The sequence below is a fragment of the Oncorhynchus gorbuscha genome, linkage group LG11, assembly GCF_021184085.1.
Source record: "Oncorhynchus gorbuscha isolate QuinsamMale2020 ecotype Even-year linkage group LG11, OgorEven_v1.0, whole genome shotgun sequence".
In the NCBI taxonomy this organism is placed as follows: Eukaryota; Metazoa; Chordata; class Actinopteri; order Salmoniformes; family Salmonidae; genus Oncorhynchus; species Oncorhynchus gorbuscha.
In genome coordinates this window covers 45300417-45325121 of record NC_060183.1, presented here as the reverse complement: position 1 = coordinate 45325121, position 24705 = coordinate 45300417, and the positions used below count along the sequence as shown (strand labels likewise).

Sequence of the window (24705 nt, the reverse complement as noted above, 5' to 3'; positions counted from 1 at the left end):
TTCAGTGTTATTGGATGAGATGTATGCAGTGGTAGATAGCTCATCCTGAGCCTCTCTCTGACTGATCTCTCTCAGTTAGAAGCACACAATCGGACGAAGTGGGATTGAAGCTACGGAGGACTGCTGGTGGAAGGACAGACAGCACAGGTTCAGATTCACACACCTCCCCTCCAGCTCATCAGGACACGCTGTCCATCCATGTACCTGACTTTTGTCTTTTGACTAAGCCCAAAACACACAAAGGGGAAACTTGTGATGAAATTGATGCAATAACATTAAGGAGGCAGAAAAAAAAATCACTTTTTTATTTTTATTGAGGTGCATCGTGGGGCTGTAGATTCAATAGTCTTTCCTGACATTCTTCTCAATGTCTCTATATTGATTTCTGTCTGTGTACATTGAACCTAAACATCACATACATTAGCCTAGGAGTTCCACCCGAAGCATAGAAGAGATGGCAGAACAATGTTTTGAAAGACATTAAGCCCTAACTAATGGCAGGTCTTAGACAGAGCCAGAGTCATCTACCCTCCTGACTGGTCAAGATGCTCAGTTCCAGGCAAACTGTGATTTAAAACGATGTCCTCCGTGAACTACATTCTCCGGGGGAAATGATTCAATTTGGCAATTTATTCATATTTACTGAGTGTACCTGCATTCCATTTGTATAGATCACTTTGGAGTAAAAGTGAAATGGAGAAAATGGAATCAACATATTGAGACATACCGGGCAGTTGTATGGAGTCTCCAGTCATACAGGCCCAGCAGGGGTCACTCCCATGCCTTTTATGATGTCCCTTTGAAATCTATCTGAATCACATTAAATTGGATATAAAGATGTGCAGACACATACATCACAGTAAATGGTGTGGTGGAGCATCGCTCGCCAAGAGTCCCACCTCAACAATCGGGTTATAAAATCGGCTTTAGATCCGATTAATAATTCACAATCCTGTTAGAAGAGAACAAACATTTCTGTTCAAGCAATTTAAGTTGCGGGATTGTTATTATAGCCGGGTGCTTGAGCCGGGCTGGGAGATGGTCTCGGTGTGGGTCTGCGACCGAGGAGAGGCTGTGAAATTTAAGCTGGCTCCAGCTCACCGTGTGCGGAAGAATAACTCAATGCTATTTCACAGTCTCTGCTTTCTTTATTAAAGCACCGTCACAGTAAACATGTCTTACCCACGCTTATCTCTGCAGCCATTTGATTTGGGATCAAGACTACGTCCTTGTCCCAAAAGGATGACCTTGGTTATATGATAGTTGTTCTATTGTTAGACGTATACAGGATCTTAGTCAAATAAGCCTGTTATATTACCACACAGTTAACAATCACTCCCATCTTCCTTTCACAAAGTAACAGAACCAGAATGTCGTATTTTTACACACCAGCTTATTTAGTAATCATTGTCATTAATATGAACATTTTACAACATTTGTATAAAAAAATGTATGAAACTAAATATTTGTTTATGGCGATTTGTGTTTTGTATTAGTTTTTGGAGTTTAAATCTAAAAACAAAGCTGTATGGTACACCAAATACAGTTTTAATCAGCCGTGATATAACATGATTCCCACACCCCATACTATTCAACTTAATAGCAGCAGCATTTCTTTTTAAAATTCAAAAACTTTGGATTGTAAATGAGCTGCTGATATTTAGTAAAGGTAGTGAGATCTTTTTGTGTGAGTGGATCCTTCCGATCATGGACAGAGTAAGAGTTGGCGACGTGATTGTTATTTGTTTGAAAAACCTGACTCCTAGTGTTTTTATACGACATTACAAGCTGAATTGTACAACTAGCTCCAGACAGACACAACCTCTAATTAGCCTCTATAGGCATTTCCATTATACCTATACATCTAATCTTTTCAGATATACACAAATGCTTAAGGTTTAGGCCAGGGGAAGTGGTTTTCAGGGCTGGGCCAAAATGTAGATTTCATAACATTTAAGATATGAAGTAAAGCAACAATAAGCCCAGTCTTAAAATAAATAAATCAGACTTTGATCAAAGCACCTTCAAAACATGAATGTATATATTGTTTATATGGGGTTAGGGGTTGCATTGTACGGAGCATAATGTAACATAAGCGGCACAAACTGTACAGAGTAATATTAATACTAGTACAAACAATGTAAACACATTCTTCGATTAAGGTGAGTTTAGTTAGATGGCAATCAGAAAGCGTAGCATTACTGTAACATTAGAGATGATTTTATACCATAGTACTACTTGCAGTGAAGTTTGAAATGTTTATGACTCTATAAAATATGTAATTGCGCAGTCTTTAAAATAAGGCATCTCATGCATTAAAAGTTGATACGTGTTGTGTATCAGATTCAGATATCAATCTATACTCTATTCACCACACAACTATGATGAATACAAAACAAATGCCTTTGTTTTGGAATAAATCCAGTCCATATGCATTGTAGTGTGTAAAATACTTTGTCCACAGTGTTAATCCCAGAGTCATTGTCTCCTGGTGGTCTCTGTGTGAGGCTCTTGGGAGTTTCTACCTTTCTTCCCCATAACCATACTGCTGTACATCTTCTGTTGCTGCTCTTTAAATTCCTCTTTCACCTTGGCTCTCTTCAAACTCCCATCCCTGTAGAGAGACACAGAGGAGACTGAAGGTCACCTAACACGGCTGACAATAACCTTTACAACCCATTATTGTGGAATAGTGTGGTTCACAGCACATTTTCTTCTGATTCCAGAACTCTATTACGATAGAATGGCATGTTTTAGAAGGATCTTTAGTGAGATTCAAGCACGTTTACTGAACAGTTCTTTACCACGCCATGTCCAATAACCCTCCCTGATGTGCGATAGCAGACTTCACTCTGTTGGCAAACTGGGCCGCATCTTCCCCTTCCTGTCCAAAACAGCAATGAAGAGGGATATGATGAATAAACATATAGAGAGGTCTTTGAGGGGTCTTATGGATGTCTGTGGCCATGGGGGTACGAGGTGTGTGCACCCTGTAAGGGTTTGTGAAGAAAACACTACATCCAAGTCCAATCTGTTGGTCATGGGAGGGAGTAGCTGGCAGTAATACAGCATACACAGTGTGACAACCTACCCGCCTGGTCATGGGGGGCAGGTACCACACGTTGACCACGATGGCCCAGCTGGTCATCATTCTCAGCAGGTAGTTCACCATGTTGTACTTGGCACTGTTCCAGAAGGCATCTCCAAAACGAGGGTCATACTAACAGGGAAGGACAGAAAGGAGGAGATTTGAACAATTATAAAATCAAAAGGCTGAGACAAAGTCAACACGTAACAAGGCCAATATGGTGTCAACTTGATGATGCATTCACATAATAAGTGCTCAGTGACATGCTGCTTGATGGAGGAGCAGAGGTTAGAGAACACAAGGGCATTTCAGACATTCAGATTGCAGCCAGTACCTTGATTGCGACTGGGTAGATAGTCCCTCCAATCTCAAAGCTTCCCTTCTTGAACATCATGACCGATGTGTTGTTGATGCAGGTTCCTTGTAAGAGGGAACAGACATAGTCACGAGGCCACCACAACCACAGTGTCCAGTGGTGTTAGGCTCTACTTCAATTCAACTCAGTCAATTCAGGAAGTAAACTGCAATCCCTTATCGAAAAGTAATGAGGAAAATTGGAATTTGAGTTTACCTCGTGCATTGACTGAATTGAAATGGAATTGACCTCAATCACAACTTCTCTCCAGACTTCAGCAGAGGAAAGACCTGACAGTCCAAGTATAGAGACTTACCCTCAGGGAAGATCAAGATGGGTAGATTGGTTTTAGCTGCAACATGAGCCCTCAATCTGGGAGAGGATGGATGGGGGCAGATCAATAACCAGGACAACACTAATCACGATGAAAACAATATATAGCAGATAGGATGATTGAGTGGCTGTAATGGCAATGTACTGTATATCGTCATACAATCAATATATGCACCATCAACATCGGCATGCGATTAATTTACTTTTCAGAAGAAACTGAGTAAATGTTTAGATGAAAAAGACCTATCCTGCTGTCTTTTCCCATTTACTTGCTGTCTCACCTACTGGTAACAGCATTTCGGTCTCTCATCTCCGACCTCTCGAACCAGACGTGGGGGCAGGACCTCACCATTGACCTCTGGATGACCCCCATCAGCCCACCGTGACTTTGACCCACCTGGGAATAATACCAGACGCAGAGAGCATGACAACTCTAGCCTGCTAAGAACCAAAAGTGATGGATGAGATATCAAATATCAGTGATATGTTGACCAATGTTTATGTTACCCACCATAGCGTAGCATCCATCATTGGCCAAAATGACGATGTCAATAGGCGAGGTGTGGTTTGCTACGCATATTCCTCCTTTTTGTGGCTTATTCTCCCTGTCAAAAATAAGCATTTATTTCAATGACATCGAAAAATGTTGATACCAACATTACTTCCTAAATGTATTTCTAAGTAGTTTGTCTGGATACTAACTTGCTGTGGTATTGAATGGTGGCAGAGAGGCCTCTGGCACAGATCCTGTAGCACATTAGATGGACTAATTCACTGAGCCAGTTCTTCAATCTAGAACACAAGAGCAATGTACGGTAACAGCCAAAGGACATTCTATTTTCTCGAGCAATATACTAGCTAGCCGGCTCGTTGAGAGATAGGAACATTCAATCTTCCGATCACCACAATTTATGAAAGTTCTACAACGTACTCTTAAAAACTCAGTAGCGTACCACATCGTAGTTACCTCTTGTTAGGTAGAAATCCCACCAAGGTTGTCCCAATCACCAGCCAGGTCAACCCAATGATTGCCAGGGTTATCCTAGACGGAAGAAGGGATCACATGTTGAAAAAGAGTCTATAGAAATGTAAACGTATACCATTCTACTATGGATCACATCATATTGAGTACATGATCGGTTGACAAACTGAATTGAGCTGAACTGAAATGGGTAGGACACTGGCAGGACTGGAGAAGAGGTCAAGAAGGGCAGGTCAGACCCACCTGAGAGGGAAAAGGACACAGTAACGTATGATCACGCCCAGTCCCCAGATAATGGTGAGTCGCAGGCTGATGTAGTGGAAGTTGTGGTTGGTGCGGGTCAGGAGGTTCCAAGAGACCAGCTCCTCAGAGGAGAAGCGCTGAGTCACCTGGTCGTCCACGATGCTCTCCAGGCCCTTTATGTAGAAGTAGAACGAGTCGCTCAGCGCAAACTCTCCCCTCGATATGGACTGGGTACGATACCGACGCAGCTCCCCCATCTCCTGTTCCATGGAGCCCCCCTCCCTCTGGATGAGTCCTGGCCAAAGAAGAGGAGACAACAGAGATTATTAACTGAGGCGTTTACAGTACGTTATACCTGTGGGTTTAGTCAATACCTAGCGATTTAGAACATAAAATAGAGAGGTGTAAGGAAGGGCAAGGATAGTATAAGTGTACCTACTGATTGTAGTACCTAACTATCTATGATATCCCAGAGAGAGGGTAAAGCTGATGAGGAATGGAGGACTGTTGTGGCATAGCTGATCAGTACGAGGCCTGTCAGTACCAGGTACCACTGAGAGCACAGAGTAGAGAGCTCTCATTCCTTTTCTTCAGACACAGCAGCACTGTATTTTGCCCAGCTTCAGTAAAACACTTCCCTTGTGCCATGATTATACAGTAATACAAGCTTAATTATTATGTTCACAGACATTGAGTTATAGACGACAGGAGCAAACATGGTGGATTTTGTAATCTTTGCTAAACGATTTGCTAACTCTTATTGCACAACATCACGGTGGTGACTTGTCCTTCCTGTGTTTCATAAAAAAACACAAATAAAAGACCTCTGTACTTTTTGAAGTTTCCTGTCACATCTGATTTACAATACCATTGTTTGTGACCAACAGATGGCTGAGCGTTAATTCAACAACATTGGAATTCGAGATAAATCATTTATAGACACCACAAAAAGTCCCCAGTATAAAGCCTGACACAAAACCGATCTATTGGAATCTTCAATGTGGTTCTAAAATAGCATGTGATATGCATGCCCATTAAGTATAAGTATTTAACACAATATAGGGCAAATGGTATCATAAAGTTTGCAGAGGATGGTGAAGTGACATCTTTCAAATGTTTATTTCCAGAAAAAGCAGATGACGGTGGCACACAGTATTTCACAGCATATGGGTCGAAGGTTAGGCTACACAGAGAGAGGGAGTTTTCTGCCTGAAGTTACGCAATCCGCAATTGCATCATCAGAGTGGGACAGGGCTGCTCCAATCTACACCCACACATCAGCCACAGGTGCTGAGTTGACCAATCACAAGCCCCTACACTGACACGCAGTCACATATGCAGGGTATACTCCTTCCAGACCGAGCTGAATTCAATCCCTCATACTACAGAACACTTTGTTATGAGAGCAGAATTAGGGTTGCAATGCTACCGGTAATTTACGAAAGCTGCCGGAATCTTGGGTAATTTGGGTAATTGACTGAAAATCTATGTCAATCTATCACAACTTTAGTCATTTATACTTGAATAATAAAAAAAAAATGTATTCATAGTATAAATGTTTTATATTCATGTCCATATACAGTACCAGTCAAAAGTTTAGACACACCCACTCATTCAAGGGTTTAACTTGATTTGTTTTACTATTTTCTACATGTAGAATAATAGTGAAGACATCAAAACTATGAAATAACACACATGGAATCATGCAGTAAGCAAAAAAGTATTAAACAAATCAAAATATATTTTAGATTTTAGATTCTTCAAAGTAGCCACCCTTTGCCTTGATGACAGCTTTGCGCACTCCTGGCATACTCTCAACCAGCTGCATGAGGTAGTCACCTAGAATGCATTTAAATTAAAACCTGTGCCCTTACGTTGCTTTGTGGAATTTCTTTCCTTAACGCGTTTGAGCCAATCAGTTGACAGCTTTGCACATTCTTGGCGTTCTCTCAACCAGCTTCACCTGGAATGCTTTCCCACAAGACTTGAAGGAGTTCCCACATATACTGAGCACTTGTTGGCTGCTTTTCCTTCACTCTGCAGTCCAACTAATCCAAAACCATCTCAATTGGTTTGAGGTTGGATGATTGTGGAGGCCAGGTCATCTGACGCAGCACTCCATCCCTCTCCTTCTTGGTCAAAAAGCGGACTCCAATCAAGTTGTAGAAACATCAAGGATGATCAATGGAAACAGGATGCACCTGAGCTCAATTTCAAATCTCATAAAAAAGGGTCTGAACACTTATGTAAAAAAAAATCTGTTTTCGCTTTGAAATTATGGGGTATTGATTGTAGATTGATGAAGGGCAAAAAGTCATTCAATCCATTTTAGAATAAGGCTGTAACTTAACAAAATTTGGAAAAAAGTCATGGGGTCTGAATACTCTCTGAATGCACTGTAAACCCATCATCAGAGATGTTAAAGGCCAATCATGGTCAATCCGTCGTCTGCATTGGCCGTGTAGCATTTACTGTGAGGGGATTCATACATCTTGCGCTTCGCGGGGCAGCGCAGAGCTGTTGAGTAGAGCTGATGAGATGGAAGTTGTCAAGGAAGCGAGTTTGAGTTTATACAGGACCTCCCGCCTTCACAATTGTGTAACACTCTCCATATGGAGCCTCCAACCACATTTTTGGATCAAGCATAAATTGGCTGTAGGTGTGGTTCAACTTTGAGCACCATTCGGCATATCTCTTGAAGGTGTTGGCATTCAGCTCCAACAAGACACTTTCTGAGCACTTATACAATGGGCAAGTATGTATGGAAGGTTTTGTTCAAATCAGGGGTGCTGTCAAAAAGTGAGTGCTCTGCTACAAACCATCAGAACTCAACTCAACTTACTGGATGTACAGTTGATGTCGGAAGTTTACATACAGTTTACATACACCTTCACTATTTCTGACATTTAATCCTGGTAAAAATTCCCTGTCTTAGGTCAGTTAGGATCACCACTTTATTTTAAGAATGTGAAATGTCAGAATAATAGTAGAGAGAATTACATTCCCAGTGGGTCAGAAGTTTACATACACTCAATTAGTATTTGGTAGCATTGCCTTTAAATTGTTTAACTTCGGTCAAACGTTTAGGGTAGGCTTCCACAAGCTTCCCACAATAAGTTGGGTGAATTTTGGCAAATTCCTCCTGACAGAGCTGGTGTAACGGAGTCAGGTTTGTAGGCCTCCTTCCTCGCATACGCTTTTTCAGTTCTGTCCACAACTTTTCTATAGGATTGAGGTTGGGGCTTTGTGATGGCCACTCCAATACCTTGACTTTGTTGTCCTTAAGCCATTTTGCCACAACTTTGGAAGTATGCCTGGGGTCATTGTCCATTTGGAAGACCCATTTGTGACCAAGCTTTAACATCCTGACTGATGTCTTGAGATGTTGCTTCAATATATCCACATAACTGTCCATCCTCATGATGCCATCTATTTTGTGAAGTGTACCAGTCCCTCCTGCAGAAAAGTACCCCCACAACATGATGCTTCCACCCCCATGCTTCACGGTTGGGATGGTATTCTTCGGCTTGCAAGCCTCCCCATTTTCCTCCTAACATAACAATGGTCATTATGGCCAAACAGTTCCATTTTTATTTCATCAAACCAGAGGACATGTCTCCAGCAAGTATGATCTTTGTCCCCATGTGCAGTTGCAAACCGTAGTCTGGCTTTTTTATGGTGGTTTTGGAGCAGTGGCTTCTTCCTTGCTGAGCGCCCTTTCAGGTTATGTTGATATAGGACTTGTTTTACTGTGGATATAGATACTTTTGTACCTGTTTCGCACCAAAGTACGTTCATCTCTAGGAGACAGAACGCGTCTCCTTCCTGAGCGGTATGACGGCTGTGTGGTCCCATGGTGTTTGTACAGATGAACGTGGTACCTTCAGGCGTTTGAAAATGGCTCCCAAGGATGAATCAGACTTGTGGAGGTCTACAATTTTTTTTCTGAGGTCTTGGCTGATTTCTTTTGATTTTCCCATGATGTCAAGCAAAGAGGTACTGAGTTTGAAGGTAGGCCTTGAAATACATCCACAGGTACACCTCCAATTGACTCAAATTATGTAAATTAGCCTATTAGAAGCTTCTAAAGCCATGACATAATTTTCTGGAATTTTCCAAGCTGTTTAAAGGCACAGTCAATTTAGCGTATGTGTACTTCCGAGCCACTGGAATTGTGATACAGTTAATTCTATGTGAAATAATCTGTCTGTAAACAATTGTTGGAAAAATTACTTTTGTGTCATGTACAAAATAGATGTCCTAACTGACTTGCCAAAACTGTAGTTTGTTAACAAGACATTCGTGGAGTGTTTGAAAAAAAAAAAGTTTTAGTGACTCCAACCTAAGTGTTGGAGTCACACCCTGGGAGTGCTTAGGCAAGAGGCCTGCGGGCATACATATACATACATATACCTGTAGTATATACCCGTAGTATATACATATACCCATAGTATATACACTAGGTAAGACCTGGGTGGAGCACCCCCTGTATTTTGGTTAGTGCACCAGGTGGTGCTAGTTAGGTAAGTAGTGGGTAGGCAGGTAAGGTAGGAGAGGGGGCTTTGATATTTACTTTCTTTGCTTTGGTTCCATCCAGCCCCTTTTCCCCATATTACCGTGTGACAGAATAAATTCCCTGTAAACGGTAATTCTCTGCCTTTAGTCATCCTTACTCGCACCTACAGTCCCATACCTCTTTCACGCCACGGGGAGTTGAGTTGTAGCAGGGTGTTGCGTTCCCTCTTCCTAACCTTCCGACTTCAACTGCATAATAGCATTATACCTGTGTAATTAATCATTACTACAGGGTTATTCACATTTCAGTTAGGGGCAAATACAGACCAAAAGGTGTTGATTCAAATGGTGACATTCAGCAGAGCGAAGAAAACATAGAAAATAATTCATTCGCGCAAAAGTTAACGAAGAACATAAAGATGACAGTTTTATAGCCATCCACAATAAGTTACACAGACAGGGTCTCACCGCTCTGGCGCTGTGCATCCTTTCCAACTACTTCAGAGCTCTGCTCTCACAGGGGAAAAAACTGCGGCTCCGAATTAGCTCCATTCATTAAAATCACAATTGAACCAACCCCGTCTACTTTTTGTGACGACCTGGACCTACCTTTTGGTTTTCAAGTATTGAAACCGAAACCAAAAGCATTTTCATAAACATGAAAAGGTGAATGTAAGAAGCGCTCATCATTTCAAATAGGTTATATGTTTTGCTAAACAGCATATAAACACTAAATAGGTCAGGAGCCAGACAGGGAGCCTAAGAAGCAACGAAAATCAATTATTTGGGCTATATTATTTCAATTATTTCAAGGCTATAGCCTACAAAGAAATACATTGTGAGGCATTTGCGAGTGCGGCCCTAAGCTGGTATGGACATAAACGCTCAGCATTTAAACAACATTTCATTGTATTGAATCATTATATCATGCGTCTATAAATTGCACATATAGGCTGTAACTTACTTTACATTTAAGTCATTTAGAAATTTATCCAGATGAAAAATGCATTTATAATCCAGTGGAACAACCACTTTACAATAGTGCATCTAAATATTTTAAGGGGAGGGAGGGGGGTGCCTATCCTAGGTATTCCTTAAAGAGTTTTTCAGGTGTCTCAGGTGGTGATTGACTCTGTCCTGGCGTCAGGCCACCATTGGGGAGCCAGAGCAGCGAACAGTTTTGACTGAGCTGAGCGGGAACTGCCTCAGTGGTAGGGAGGCAGGGCCAGAGGTGGATGAACAGTGCCCTTATTTGGGTGTAGGGCCTGATCAGAGCCTGGAGGTACTGAGGTGCCGTTCCTCGCTTGCAGCACCATGCCACTGGGGATGCTTCAACGGAGGGAGCGGGGTTGGGAAGGTACTAGACAGGCTGCGGCGTTCTGGAACACCCAGTAAACTTACTTAGAATTATATAGAAATTAGATGAAAAATGCTTTATAAGGCTCAGTGTTTTTTTGAGTTTGGCATTCCCTCATGAAATGGTGCCTGGAGAGTAGGCAGAGCCACTAAAAACACCCTTCGGTTTTTCATTCCCCTATAGGTAGGCCTAAAGGTTTTTCATTCCCCTATAGGTAGGCCTAAAGGTTTTTCATTCCCCTATAGGTAGGCCTAAAGGTTTTTCATTCCCCTATAGGTAGGCCTAAAGGTTTTTCATTCCCCTATACGTAGGCCTAAAGGTTTTTCATTCCCCTATAGGTAGGCCTAAAGGTTTTTCATTCCCCTATAGGTAGGCCTAAAGGTTTTTCTTCCCCTATAGGTAGGCCTAAAGGTTTTTCTTCCCCTATAGGTAGGCCTAAAGGTTTTTCATTCCCCTATAGCTAGGCCTAAAGGTTTTTCATTCCCCTTATAGGTAGGCCTAAAGGTTTTTCATTCCCCTTATAGGTAGGCCTAAAGGTTTTTCATTCCCCTATAGGTAGGCCTAAAGGTTTTTTTGGCAAAATATCACAATCAAAACAGAAAGCTCCTTGAAGGTGGGAATATGCCAGACCTATTGGGCCAAAAATCAAATATGGTCTATAGTATAGATAATTAAACAAAAATGAATTAAACTTTGAAGATATCAGATTTTTTTGTTTATAATTTTTGTTGCTACAATGACACACTTAGTTAGCTACCCACCTTGTTCCTTTCTTTTAGCATGTGCACATAGTAAGTACCCCATCATGCTATCGGGATGTGTCTTTTCAGATTCCACAATGATTCTTTAGTTGTGGACACTACATCACCGCACTCCCACTCTTGATCTTGGTCCTCATCTTTGTAAGTCACCTTGATTTTGCACCTGTGTGTTTTATCAGTTTCTTTAGTGAACTCCATGACAGTAGTTCAAGCAAGGGGCTATAGGAACACACAAGTAGACTACAAATGCATGCTGGGCAGAGCACGCCCGAGCTCGTGAAGTGAGCGCTACTGGAGTGAAATTGGAGCGGCTGGGAAGGCCGACGCTCCAGCCTTTGGGAATCTCGCTCCGTGCTCCAGTCAAATTGGGCATGTTCTGCTCCAGCTCCACTCACATACTCTTCTCCAGACCAGTCCAAACCTCAGCATGAACTCATTGATGGGTAATGAGTGTAAAGTCACTCACCAAAGGGTAGAGGAGCAGGCACTGGCAGAGTGGATCGTTCCCTGTGTCCTCTCTCGATCCGCAGGGTGGCCCACTGCCCAGAGAACAGAGTTATTTTCAGTTGACCTCTCACACAATGCTTTCTACATATTGCCTTTTAATTGCCTAACTGCCCTTGCGTGCCCCACTTTGCACATTAACTATGTCTGTCTACTCTAAAGGGCCAGGGAGCAACATGAATACAATCCTACACAATAATAGAGAATATAGCCTACAGTAGCCTGAATTTGATCAGATTAATAGATTGACAAAAATTATTTTATTTTTCATAAATCATCTGTTTTCCAACAAATAATATTCCTTTACCTGAACAAAATCACATATTTCACCATTACATGCTATTCACGGTTATGTTTGCTGAAAATGTTTTAGAATAAAATAATACATTGTGAGTTGTTCTGGATATCCAGAATTTGAGCTCTTCCAGAATTTCCAGCACAGTTTACATTTTAGTCATTAAGCAGACGCTCTTATCCAGAACAATTTCCATTGGAGGGCGCATACATTTTTCATACTTTTCCGTCGAGTTTTCGTACAGTTACCTCCAGTATTTTGACCAGGATCTGAATGTAGACAGAAGTGACCCCCAGGGAGAGGCCAAACATGGCAGGTATCATGATGAACCCTATCATCACGGAGAACCACACCTGCAGCAACACAACCGCTATACTCCACAGGTCCTCCATCCCTCCCTCACACAGATCTGTCATCCACTGGTATGGCACATTGGGGTCAAGTTACCTGCAGAACAGACACAACAAATAGCTACTCACTTCAAATAAGCATTGCATTCTGGTTGTAGACAGGAGAATACATTGACTGCATACGTTTTTGTCGGCCCATTTTCAGAAAAGTATAACTGGGCCCTATGTAAACATGGTTTTGAAACAGGATATCAACACCGCCTAGTTACAGCCAAGCCGAGAAAGAACCACTTGAAATAGTTTACTACGCTACTGAGCCTACCATATCCGAGTTGGACTGCAGAACATGAAACGTTTCCAAATGTATCAAGAGTAATAGCAAACCTTGGAAGACCTCTACGTTGTCTTAGAGAGTTTCCCATTCTGTACCTCCCTGAAACGGTAGCTAGTATAGTCAGACACAGGACTGTACGCAAAGTTCTGCTGTACAAATACAAACCCTCCCCCACTGGCGAGTTTCTTGAAAGAAGTTGACCTTTCGTGCACATTCAGCTGCGCAGCAAGAGTGCATGCCATTGCAGAGGATATGCGCTGTTTTTACGCAGCCTTCCTTGACAACGGGAGGCATGGCGGACTCAAACTCCTCTGTTCGCATCTCCGGATTTGTTCTTGGTTCATTAATGTTTCACCACTTCAACAGTGACTTTAACAGTGATTCTGATGTGGTAAGTAGTTAGCTAGATACATATTATAATTCATGATTGGACAAATATACATTAGCTGTGCACCTATTAATCAGGTTCGTCTACAGAAAATATGGGCAACTAACGTTAAATCGTTAGCTAACTTTTTCTAGCGCCACAACAGATAGGTCTGACCACATATCCCACTTATTCAGATGCTGGTTATCGCCAGGTTGTTTATTGTATTTAACTCACCTCAGACATGTATGTGCCTCATTACATTTCACAGGAAGGTCTTATTCCTGGGGAGAGGAAAGCTGAAGCGAGAAGCAACATCACTGATTCTCAAATCGACAACATACAGTTTGAGCATACAATAAGTGGGTCATCAGCTGTGCACTTGAATCATCACAATGTCATCTTGGCAACAGTGTGAACTGACTGTTATTTCACCGTAGTTTCTGTTCCAGACTTTCAGAAACATCCTGTCGCAAGCTCAATAGGTAAACTGCAAAGATGAAAGGTTTCTTAAAATTGTGATTCAGCTGTGTGTGTGTATTGCAACAGTATTTTGATCATTTCTGCTAGCAGCATTTCACTTCCAATAATAGTGTTTTTCTCCCGCCCCAAGCCTCTATAATAGTATAGGGGAGGTGAACCAGGATGAAGAAGTAAGGCACCCTTTGTCAAATTATAAGGAGGTAAGTGGCATAAGATACCTTGGTAATATTGCTGTCACAAATAAGGATATTTCAACTGAGTCCAGGGAGAAAAAGAACATTTGCCATTATGCAAGATGTTTGCATTTCTTTCCTCTCTTTTTTGATAGCCAACAAAGCACACTTTTATTCAGCCTCTAACTATTTAATAATAATGTATTCAACTTCTATAGTGCTTTGAATAATAGAAATCTCAAAGTGCTTCATAAGGGGGAAAAAAACAAACAAGCAATGTAATCATGACAGGTCAAGTCAACCAATTGCTGCCAAGTCTTTGAAAGCTGCATCCTCTGCAGATGTAGAGGGTCAGTTCATTCATGGCTTGAGCGCACTGAGGTACTACTGCATGCCTGAGCATAGGGAACTGGTCAGAAGATGGTAGATGATGCTGGTGGTGGAGTCTGCTGATGATCTTGTAGAGGGCAAGTCAGGGAACCAACCAACCTGCGCCATATAAACACTGGACTTCTCTTCTTCCACTCTGTGTAGTGTAGCATCCACTTGGGTGATGCCTCAGCAGCTCTGGGCGGCAGAATGCTCACTACAAAGTTCAGAATAGTAGCCAGTCGTCCTGACTATGAGGCTCTGCCTCACCACTGTATTCCTCCATCTCCCATTCCTGTTACACTTCAAGCGACTCCTCACATGATCTCAAAAGATCAGGAACTGGCAGCCAGGTGAAATAAAAAAAGGTGGTACAGTGCATTTGGAAAGTATTCAGACCCCTCGACTTTTTCACGTTTTGTTAGGCTACAGCCTTGTTCTAAAATTGATAGAATTGTTTTTTCCCCCTCAATCTAAATACAATACCGCATGACAATGCAAAAACAAGTTGACATTTTTGCAAATTTGTATTTCTGTTTTTTTTTTTGTAACACATTTGCGAACATTTCTAAGCCTGTTTTCACTTTCATTATAGGGTATTGTGTGTAGATTGAGATAAAATAAATAAATAATAATAAATAAATATATTTTTTTGAATAAGGCTGTAACGTAACAAAATATGGTAAAGTCCAGGGGTCTGAATACTTTCGAAGGCACTGTACGTGTCTAAATAAATTTTTCTAAAAAAACATTAGCTAACTAGTCAAGCCAGAAAAAAAGTTTGCCTGTCCAGACAATGTGCAAATCCGTGGCTCAAAACCAAAACCACCAGATATACAATAAAAAGTAATTGTCATAAAAAAAAACATGTTGATTCTGAAAGCAAATTAAATATGTACAAATGAACAGGAGCTCTCTGTCTATGCTGCTACTAGGGCAACTATCAACTTTTTATTTTACTTTCCTATCCAGGAGAATGTGATTGGTTGGTATAAAGAGCAGAGATACACAGATCAACAAATTACCTTCAGAGAGCAAGTAATCCATGAGAACCTGAAAAGAGCAGTCTCCAATCAGGAGCTGATGTTTCTGTTACTGACACCCAGTGAGGTCACATCATCAGGCTCCACTCACAAACTGGGAGTATGCAGTCGACAGATCACATTGCAGGTCAGTACATTCACATTGTGATATCCTTCACACTGTTTTTAATGAAACTGTTAGTGTTTTGTCATGGGATCTTTAGTGAGTGATTGTATGTTTTTAACATCTGAACTCTGTGTTGCACTGTCTAAGTCAATCCTGCAGCGTTCCTGTCCGGGTCAGCAACCTGGGTTTGTTGGAACAGCAGGACTACTGGAGACTGTCTGCATCTTGTTCATCAGTCAACTACAACCGTGCTGTTTGGAAACACAGGTACTAGCTTTGCTGACCCCTGGGCCTTGGCATTGGGTACTATTGACTTTGAAAAATGTAATCGGAGTGTGTTTGTCTGGTACCTGTATGACTAGTCTTACACTTCTCTATTTTGCTCTATGTAGATATAGATTCTTCTCCTTGGATGGATCCCTGCAAGAGGTGGATGAGATTAATGAAATGAACAACTCCTTGCAAGGCAAACTGAAGGTAAGTTGAACGGATAATGTAATGGATAATGAACAGAAATGTAAACGTACAAATGACTATGTACAACCACTGGTAAACATGATGGCGTCACCTGGGTTTTCGGTTTATTTCTCTTCAGGTGGCATGTAAGAAAGTGGAGGAGAGTGAGCGATTGGTCGAGGAGCTGCTTGCAGATGTTTCGTCTCTAAGGACTGTCAGTGAGAGGAAACAAGATCAGAAAAAAAGTATGACCAACTTCTGTTCTATTTATCAATTCTTGATTTGTTATTTTCTTACTTTTGAGTGTGTTAAGCTTGTTTTACTTACTTTGTGTTCCCCAACTCAGCAGATGGAGACTCCACTCCAGCCCAGTCTCAGGAGAATGTACTGCTCTGTGAGGACATTAAGACACAGTTGCCTGGAGCAGCTCTACCTCAAACACAGGCTCTAACGTTCCAGGAGTTCCCCGTGCCGGAGTTCTGCTGCAACACTGACCTTGGTATAGACATCACCACAACACTGCCTTTGATCCTGACTCATACAGTCCCCAAAGCCAGGAAGGGGAGGCTTGGTAGAGGCGGAGGGACGTCCTGCAGAAAACGTCCCGTTTGGGAATCATCTGACACGCCCAGGAGGAGGAAAAACATGCTGGAGGAGACTGAGGGGTCTTCATTGTCAGTCAGTGGGTCAGAGACTGGGTCTCGACCCCGCCCTGTGCAACTGGGTACTGGACTTCCTGACGGGCCCCCCCAGGTGGTGGAGGGTAGGCAACAACATCTCCACCCCGCTGATCCTCAACACTGGGGCCCCACAAGGGTGCGTTCTGAGCCCTCTCATGTACTCCCTGTTCACCCACGACTGCGTGGCCACGCACGCCTCCAACTCAATCATCAAGTTTGCGGACGACACAGTGGTAGGCTTGATTACCAACGACGAGACGGCCTACAGGGAGGTGAGGGCCCTCGGAGTGTGGTGTCAGGAAAATAACCTCACACTCAACGTCAACAAAACTAAGGAGATGATTGTGGACTTCAGGAAATAGCAGAGGGAACACCCCCCTATCCACATCGATGGAACAGTAGTGGAGAGGGTAGTAAGTTTTAAGTTCCTCGGCGTACGCATCACAGACAAACTGAATTGGTCCACCCACACAGACAGCATCGTGAAGAAGGCGCAGCAGCGCCTCTTCAACCTCAGGAGGCTGAAGAAATTTGGCTTGTCACCAAAAGCACTCAAACTTCTACAGATGCACAATCGAGAGCATCCTGTCGGGCTGTATCACCGCCTGGTACGGCAACTGCTCCGCCCACAACCGTAAGGCTCTCCAGAGGGTAGTGAGGGCTGCACAATGCATCACCGGGGGCAAACTACCTGCCCTCCAGGACACCTACACCACCCGATGTCACAGGAAGGCAATAAAGATCATCAAGGACAGCAACCACCCGAGCCACTGCCTATTCACCCCGCTATCATCCAGAAGGTGAGGTCAGTACAGGTGCATCAAAGCTGGGACCTAGAGACTGAAAAACAGCTTCTATCTCAAGGCCATCAGACTGTTAAACAGCCACCACTAACATTGAGTGGCTGCTGCCAACACACCGACTCAACTCCAGCCACTTTAATAATGGGAATTGATGGGAAATGTAAAATATATCACTAGCCACTTTAAACAATCCTACCTAATATGTTTACATACCCTACATTATTGATCTCATATGTATATGTGTATATACTGTACTCTATCATCTACTGCATCCTTATGTAATACATGTATCACTAGCCACTAACTCTGCCACTTTGTTTACATACTCATCTCATATGTATATACTGCACTCAATACCATCTACTGTATCTTGCCTATGCCGCTCTGTACCATCACTCATATCTTTATGTACATATTCTTTATCCCCTTACACTTGTCTATAAGGTAGTAGTTTTGGAATTGTTAGCTAGATTACTTGTTGGTTATTACTGCATTGTCGGAACTAAAAGCACAAGCATTTCGCTACACTCGCACTAACATCTGCTAACCATGTGTATGTGACAAATAAAATTTGATACTGAGGATGATTTGATAGCAGCCAATCAAAACAGAAATAATTTAGACATGTCTAACAGAGGACAAAAATGTACTACTCAAATTATTACTTTGCATAAAAGTGTATGGAGTATAGGAAAATCTGTGACATTCCCCTCAATTACTGAAAACATATTTTAGGGATGCCTTCAATTTGCTTATTTTGGGGGTAACATTTTAAATGTAAGAACTGTCCTTGAAATAAAGTGACATTATTTCAGTCAAAAGTTGACACCTCATTCCAAGGTTTTATTTGTACGATTTTCTACATTGTAGAATAGTGAAGCCATCAAAACTATGAAATAACACACATGGAATCATGTAACCAAAGTGTTAAATCTCAATATATTTTGAGATTCTTCAAAGTAGCCACTCTTTAACTTGAGCTATGCACACTTGGCATTCTCTCAACCAGCTGCATGAGGTAGTCACCTGGAATGCATTTAAATTAACAGGTGTGCCTTTAAGTTAATTTGTGGAATTTCTTTCCTTAATGCATTTGAGCCAATCAGTTGTGTTGATGGTAGGGGTGTTATACAAAAGAGCCATAATATGGACTTGGTCTTTTACCAAATAGAACAGCTCAAATAAGCAAAGAGAAACAGTTCATCATTACCTTAAGACATGAAGGTCAGTCAATGCAGAAAATTAAGAACTTTGAACGTTTCTTCAAGGGCAGTCAAAAACCAAGCGCTATGATGAAACTGGCTCTCGAGGATTGCCACAGGAAAGGAAGAACCAGAGTTACTTCTGCTGCAGAGAATAAGTTCATTAGAGTTAACTGCACTGCAGATCGCAGCCCAAATAAATGCTTCAGAGTTCAAGTAAGACACACCAACATCAACTGTTCAGAGGAGACTGCATGAATCAGGCCTTCATGGTTGATTGCTGCAAAGAAAACTACTAAAAAGACACCAATAAGGAGACTTGCTTAGGCCAAGAAACACGAGCAATGGACATTAGACTAGTGGAAATCTGTCCTTTGGTCTGAAGAGTCCAAATTCCAACCGCCGTGACGTTGTGAGACGCAAAGTAGGTGAAAGGATGAGCTCTGCATGTGGATCCCACGTGAAGCATGGCGGTGTGATGGTGCTTTGCTGGCGATTTATTTAGAATTCAAGGCACAGTTAACCAGCATGGCTACCGCAGCGATACACCACCCCATCCGGTTTGTGCTTAGTGGGACAATCATTGTTTTACAACAGGACAATAACGCAAAACACACCTCCAGGCTGGGTAAGGGCTATTTGACCAAGGAGAGCAATTGAGTGCAACAGATGACCTGGCCTCAACCCAATAGAGATGGTTTGGACCACAGAGTGAAGGAAAAGCAGCCAACAAGTGCTCAGCATATGTGGGAACTCCTTCAAGACTGTTGGAAAAGCATTCCTCGTGAAGGAGGTTGAGAGAACACCAAGTGTGCGCAAAGCTGTCAAGGCAAAGGGTGGCTACTTTGAAGAATCTAAAATAGTTTGATTTTTTAAACACTTTTGTTAACACATGATGCCATGTGCTATTTCTAGTTGATGTCTTCACTATTATTCTACAATGTAGAAAATGTGCAAGTAAAGAAAAACCCTTGAATGAGTAGGTGTCCAAATTTGACTGGTACCGTATATAAAATAGTTAAAGCTGTAATTGAACTTGTACAGAATTGCATTCAATGATTTTCACATGTGTAGTGAGTTACGATTATTGGTCTCATAACTCAACCCAAGCATGACGGCTCAAAGACGAGACTAACAAGCAATCTTCCACATTCAAAACTGTTTTAATACACAATTACAGTATCTATGCTAGACTAGCTCCACAATACAGGCGGACACAGTTACTCCAAGTGCCGGATGTCACAGATGTTTGGATCTTTCATAAAATGTGGGTCCTTGTGGGTTACAGACATGAATCCTGTGGAGGAAAATATTACCAGTATTTATTATAGGAAGGACTGGATGATCAAAACATGGTCATTTTGAGCCAGGCCAGATATCATCTGAATCTCTACATTTAAAATTTTAGGTCAACAAAATATTCAAAAGCAATAGCAGTGGTTTTTTACAGTGGATTTTTTACAGTGGATAATAGCTCAGAATCATTTATGTTCAATCACAATGTATTTCAAATCCTCTGGTCAGTAGTGATAGATGGCGCATTGAAGTTTCCAAAGAGAAACTATTACAGAGCAACCTCGATTTGATCATATCGTTCACACATTTTCTCATGTGGCGTTGTTCACTCTCTCTGTGCTAGTAGTTGATCCCACAACTTCATTACAGAGAAAATTGCCATCATTTGCCATTGACTACAATGCATTATGAAAATGTGTAAAGTATTTTAAGAAAACACTCCAAACCAACTCATATTACATCAGAATCCCATGTCTCTGCACTCAATTTTGTAGAAATAATTTTACTGTCCCATAAATCCATATCTGCATCTTTTTATTGTGGACATTGTTTTCAAATTTAGTGCGAAGACATCATTCAGAATGGGATTCTGAGTGAATGAGTTGGTTTGGAGTGTACAGTCAATAATAAAAATGTGTGATTTGAGGGCATACCCATCGAATGAGCTTTCTTTATGGCTTTGGCGATCTCCCGCTGTTTCTTACCACATAGACCTAGAAAAGAATAAACACCTTGATACGACAGCCTCTGCTCTGATGTGTACATTTTCAGCACTTTTCCTGACCAAGTTCTCACCCGTTATGTGCCTGCCGTAAACTCTTCCTGTGTGTGGGGATATAAACTGGGACAGCAGCTATTGGAAAGAAGTTTGGAGAAATATTAGGCAAATTATAAATAAACATTGGATATTTGCGCATCACAGCACTTAATACAGTAGTCTAATGACAGACCTGAACATTCTTGAAGTCCACTGTGATGTTACAGAGAATGCAGCCCTTCTGTGGTTGTTTGTATGGATTCTCCATCTGTAAAGGCTGGGGAGATAAACATGGATTTACATAAATACAACAAATGTAGTTGTCATAGACCTTGTAGTCAAATGACATATAGCGTCAATAATTCTCTTGACATGGAGGAATGTTACTCCTTGAGCTAGCCCTTCTCATGACTCCGATGCATGGATGCAGTGGGTCATTCAATGTCCATTATGATTAGCTCAGGCATAATGTGCAGACCGAGCTTTGGCGCTCTAAATGCAAATACGTCTCACACGACACAGTTTTGGAAACATTTATAACTTACATACATAGAAGCGATAAATAATTGCTCAAATACAAAAGATACACTTGCTGATCACAGTTTAGCAAAGTTACTTCCATACAGTCGTGGCCAAAAGTTGAGAAAGACAAATATTAATTTTCACGAAGTCTGCCGCCTCAGTTTGTATGATGGCAATTTGCATGTACTCCAGAATGTTATGAAGAGTGATCAGATGAATTGCAATTAATTGCAAAGTCCCTCATTGCCATGCAAATGAACTGAAACCCAAAAAACCATTTCCACTGCATTTCAGCCCTGCCACAAAAGGACCAGCTGACATCATGGCAGTGATTCTCTCGTTAACACAGGTGTGAGTGTTGACGAGGACAAGGCTGGAGATCACTCTGTCATGCTGATTTGAAGCTTCAGTCTGTTATTCAAGCTCAAAAGAGGGTGGTGCTTGGAATCATTGTTCCTCTGTCAACCATGGTTACCTGCAAGGAAACAGGCACAGTCATCATTGCTTCACACAAAAAGGGCATCATAGGAAAAGATATTGCTGCCAGTAAGATTGCACCTAAATCAACCATTTATTGGATCATCAAGAACTTCAAGGAGAACAGTTCAATTGTCGTGAAGGCTTCAGGGGGCCCAAGAAAGTTCAGCAAGCTCCAGGACCGTCTCCTAAAGTTGATTGAGCTGCGGGATCGGGGCACCACCAGTACAGAGCTTGCTCAGGAATAGCAGCAGGCAGGTGTGAGTGCATCTGCACGCACAGTGAGGCGAAGACTTTGAGTATGGTCTGGTGTCAAGGGCAACAAAGAAGCCAGGAAAAACATCAGGGACCGACTGATATTCTGCAAAAGGTACAGGGATTGGACTGCTGAGGACTGGGGTAAAGTCATTTTCTCTGATGAATCCCATATCCGATTGTTTGGGGCATCCGGAAAAAAGCTTGTCCGGAGAAGACAAGGTGAGCGCTACCATCAGTCCTGTGTCATGTCAACAGTAATGCATACTGAGACCATTCATCTGTGGGGTTGCTTCTCAGCTAAGGGAGTGGGCTCACTCACAATTTTGCTTAAGAACACAGCCATGAATAAAGAAATGGTACCAACACATCCTCCGAGAGCAACTTCTCCCAACAATCCAGGAACAGTTTGGTGACGAACAATGACTTTTCCAGCATGATGGGAGCACCGTGCCTTAAGGCAAAAGTGATAACTATGTGGCTCTGGGAACGAAACATCGATATTTTGGGTCCATGGCCAGGAAACTCCCCAGACCTTAATCCCATTGAGAACTTGTGGTCAATCCTCAAGAGGCGGTGGACAAACAAAACCCCACAAATTCTGACAAACTTCAAGTATTGATTATGCAAGAATGGGCTGCCATCAGTCAGGATGTGGCCCAGAAGTTAATTGACAGCATGCCAGGGCAGATTGCAGAGGTCTTGAAAAAGAAGAGTCAACACTGCAAATATTGACTCTTTGCATCAACATCATGTAGTTGTCAATAAAAGCCTTTGACACTTATGAAATGCTTGTATTTATACTTAATTATTCCATAGTAACATCTGACAAAATATCTAAAGACACTGAAGCAGCAAACTTTGTGGAAATTAATATTGGTGTCATTCTCAATTTTTGCCACGACTATACAGTCATGGCTGGAGAGTGACGTTTCATACCTCGGTTTGCCCAGTGTTATTTAAAATTCTGAAGGATGCAACTTGGCTAAACTGCCTGCAGTAAGGGTAAGTCGCTCTGGATAAGAGCGTCTGCTAAATGACGTAAATGTAAATTTATATTTTGTAATTGAAAGATGATTTCTCGCTGATGTGATAGCACACTTCTAATCGTTTCCAAAAACACATCGCAAGGATCACTAACGCTCGTAAACGTTACAACAGAATGTCGGTATTTGCAGTTCATTGATCCAGCTGTTTTCTATGCGGGATGGAGTGAGCCTCTAAACCTGGGTATACCGTTCTGGAGAGCTATACCTGAGCACTAAGGGTAAATATAAATCAAGTTCTATTTGCATTTAAAAACGTAATCCTGGATCCATTTAGTCTATTGATAACGTTTTACTAGTGCACCCTTCGAAAGGTAGCTAGCTAACGTTAATAGGTGGCTTTAAAATGGCTTACCATGTCATCGTTCTTCTGGACTACATTAGACGAGCCTGACAGACTTCTGAGACATTGTTCTGTGATAAAAAGTAAAGCAGACATTAACTCACAAAAAATATAGAGGTTGCTCTGGCCAGCTAGATAGATAAACGACACATGTGGTTGGCTAGTTAATGATGGAAGGCATAGCTAGAGGTTAACTAACGCTAGCTAACATTAGCTATCTATTTAGCTAATAGGTTATCTTAGTGATTATAAACGTCAGTATAATCATGCTTGTATCACTAGCAATGCAATTAATTCAAAACATTGAACATCATTCTTACGTGTGCCTCCAAGCTGTGAAAATGTGACTTGTAAAATCGAAAGCTTCGGACAGCAAACATTTTTGACCTGCGAAGGAAAGATCCGGATGTTATTTGACGTAATCTTCTTCTATGAGATTTAACAGCGGTTGACATCCAATTTGTTGCATTACCGCCATCTAGTAGACTGGAGTACAACTCCCTTATTCTTTACTTGAAAATAATGTACCATCTAACACTATACTCACTAATTTCAAAATTATATAAAATCAAATTAACACCCCCCTACTCCAAAATGTTAATATATTTATTCCTACCTCATGCAATCACCCTGAAAGGATGGGACATCACTACTTAACACATCATGTAACTCTTACACACCCAAATACCTCTCAGCAGCTGCAACCACAACCTCAATTTGAGACTTCCGATCCATCACTGCAGTATAATTAATAAACACTGCTATAAAAGCTAAAAATCCAATCTTAATGAAACATAGTTAACTTTTTGGCCTATCCCTATGTACTGGTATATCGCTACTACTCTCACCACCTCTCCCCTTAACCAATCTTCTCCTTCACTGCCTCAGCATATGACAACTTCTGCTCTACTCTAACCCTGGAAACCCTCAAACTGACCCCCAGCGCAATGTGCACCCCTACAATTAACACATTCCACTACTTTCCCCAATACTACACATTCCTCTGTCTCATGCCCTTCTGCACTTTCCTCACACATTGGACCCTCCCTCCTTCACACTGCCCATAAGCTTGACACCTGTAACATCTTAATGTACTCGGCACATACGCTCGTACAGGATAACTTATATATCCTAACTTCACTTTGTCAGGCAAAGACTCTACTTCAAAACTCAAAAGAACAGACAATGACGCTTCTGTTTCCCCACCCTG

General features: G+C 41.7%; 3 protein-coding genes across 4 annotated transcripts; 1 reads left to right on the top strand and 2 right to left on the bottom strand.

Moving 5' to 3' along the window:
• Nucleotides 1–1128: 1128 nt before the first annotated feature.
• Nucleotides 1129–13345, bottom strand: gpat3 (glycerol-3-phosphate acyltransferase 3). Of its 2 annotated transcripts, XM_046369788.1 has the most exons (13): nt 13168–13343; nt 12682–12880; nt 12101–12173; nt 5002–5296; nt 4744–4818; nt 4479–4568; nt 4288–4381; nt 4058–4173; nt 3760–3815; nt 3423–3508; nt 3092–3220; nt 2805–2884; nt 1129–2614 (listed from the first exon to the last, which is right to left on the bottom strand). In XM_046369788.1, exons 2-13 carry the CDS (start codon nt 12847–12849, stop codon nt 2479–2481), a joined length of 1398 nt encoding a protein of 465 aa, XP_046225744.1. In that variant the 5' UTR covers nt 12850–12880; nt 13168–13343; the 3' UTR covers nt 1129–2478. The 2 variants fall into 2 exon arrangements, with proteins under 2 accessions (XP_046225744.1, XP_046225745.1); XM_046369789.1 differs by lacking the exon at nt 2805–2884 and having other exon boundaries at nt 13168–13345.
• Nucleotides 13346–13913: 568 nt separating this feature from the next.
• Nucleotides 13914–16915, top strand: abraxas1 (abraxas 1, BRCA1 A complex subunit; the record flags this gene model as incomplete). Its single annotated transcript, XM_046369790.1, is given in 8 exon segments — nt 13914–13969; nt 14098–14167; nt 15482–15649; nt 15651–15679; nt 15806–15925; nt 16051–16135; nt 16254–16359; nt 16461–16915. Coding segments are annotated over 8 exon segments (1089 nt in total), but the record flags the coding sequence as incomplete, so codon positions are not given.
• A 3028-nt stretch (nt 16916–19943) lies between these two features.
• mrps18c (mitochondrial ribosomal protein S18C) lies at nt 19944–23875 on the bottom strand. The gene is given in 7 exon segments (XM_046369787.1): nt 19944–20096; nt 20749–20808; nt 20891–20948; nt 21046–21129; nt 23508–23566; nt 23816–23851; nt 23854–23875. Coding segments are annotated over 7 exon segments (396 nt in total). The 3' UTR covers nt 19944–20019.
• Nucleotides 23876–24705: the final 830 nt, after the last annotated feature.

What these genes read in the sequence shown, in the direction of transcription:
- gpat3 (XM_046369788.1), bottom strand. Translation starts at nt 12,849, where the DNA reads ATGACAGATCTGTGTGAGGGAGGGATGGAGGACCTGTGGAGTATAGCG. An exon ending in GCCTGCTCCTCTACCCTTTG is followed by an intron (nt 5,297 to 12,100) that starts GTGAGTGACTTT and finishes TTCTTTGGCCAG; the next exon opens with GACTCATCCAGAGGGAGGGG. An exon ending in ATGATGGATGCTACGCTATG is followed by an intron (nt 4,174 to 4,287) that starts GTGGGTAACATA and finishes TATTATTCCCAG; the next exon opens with GTGGGTCAAAGTCACGGTGG.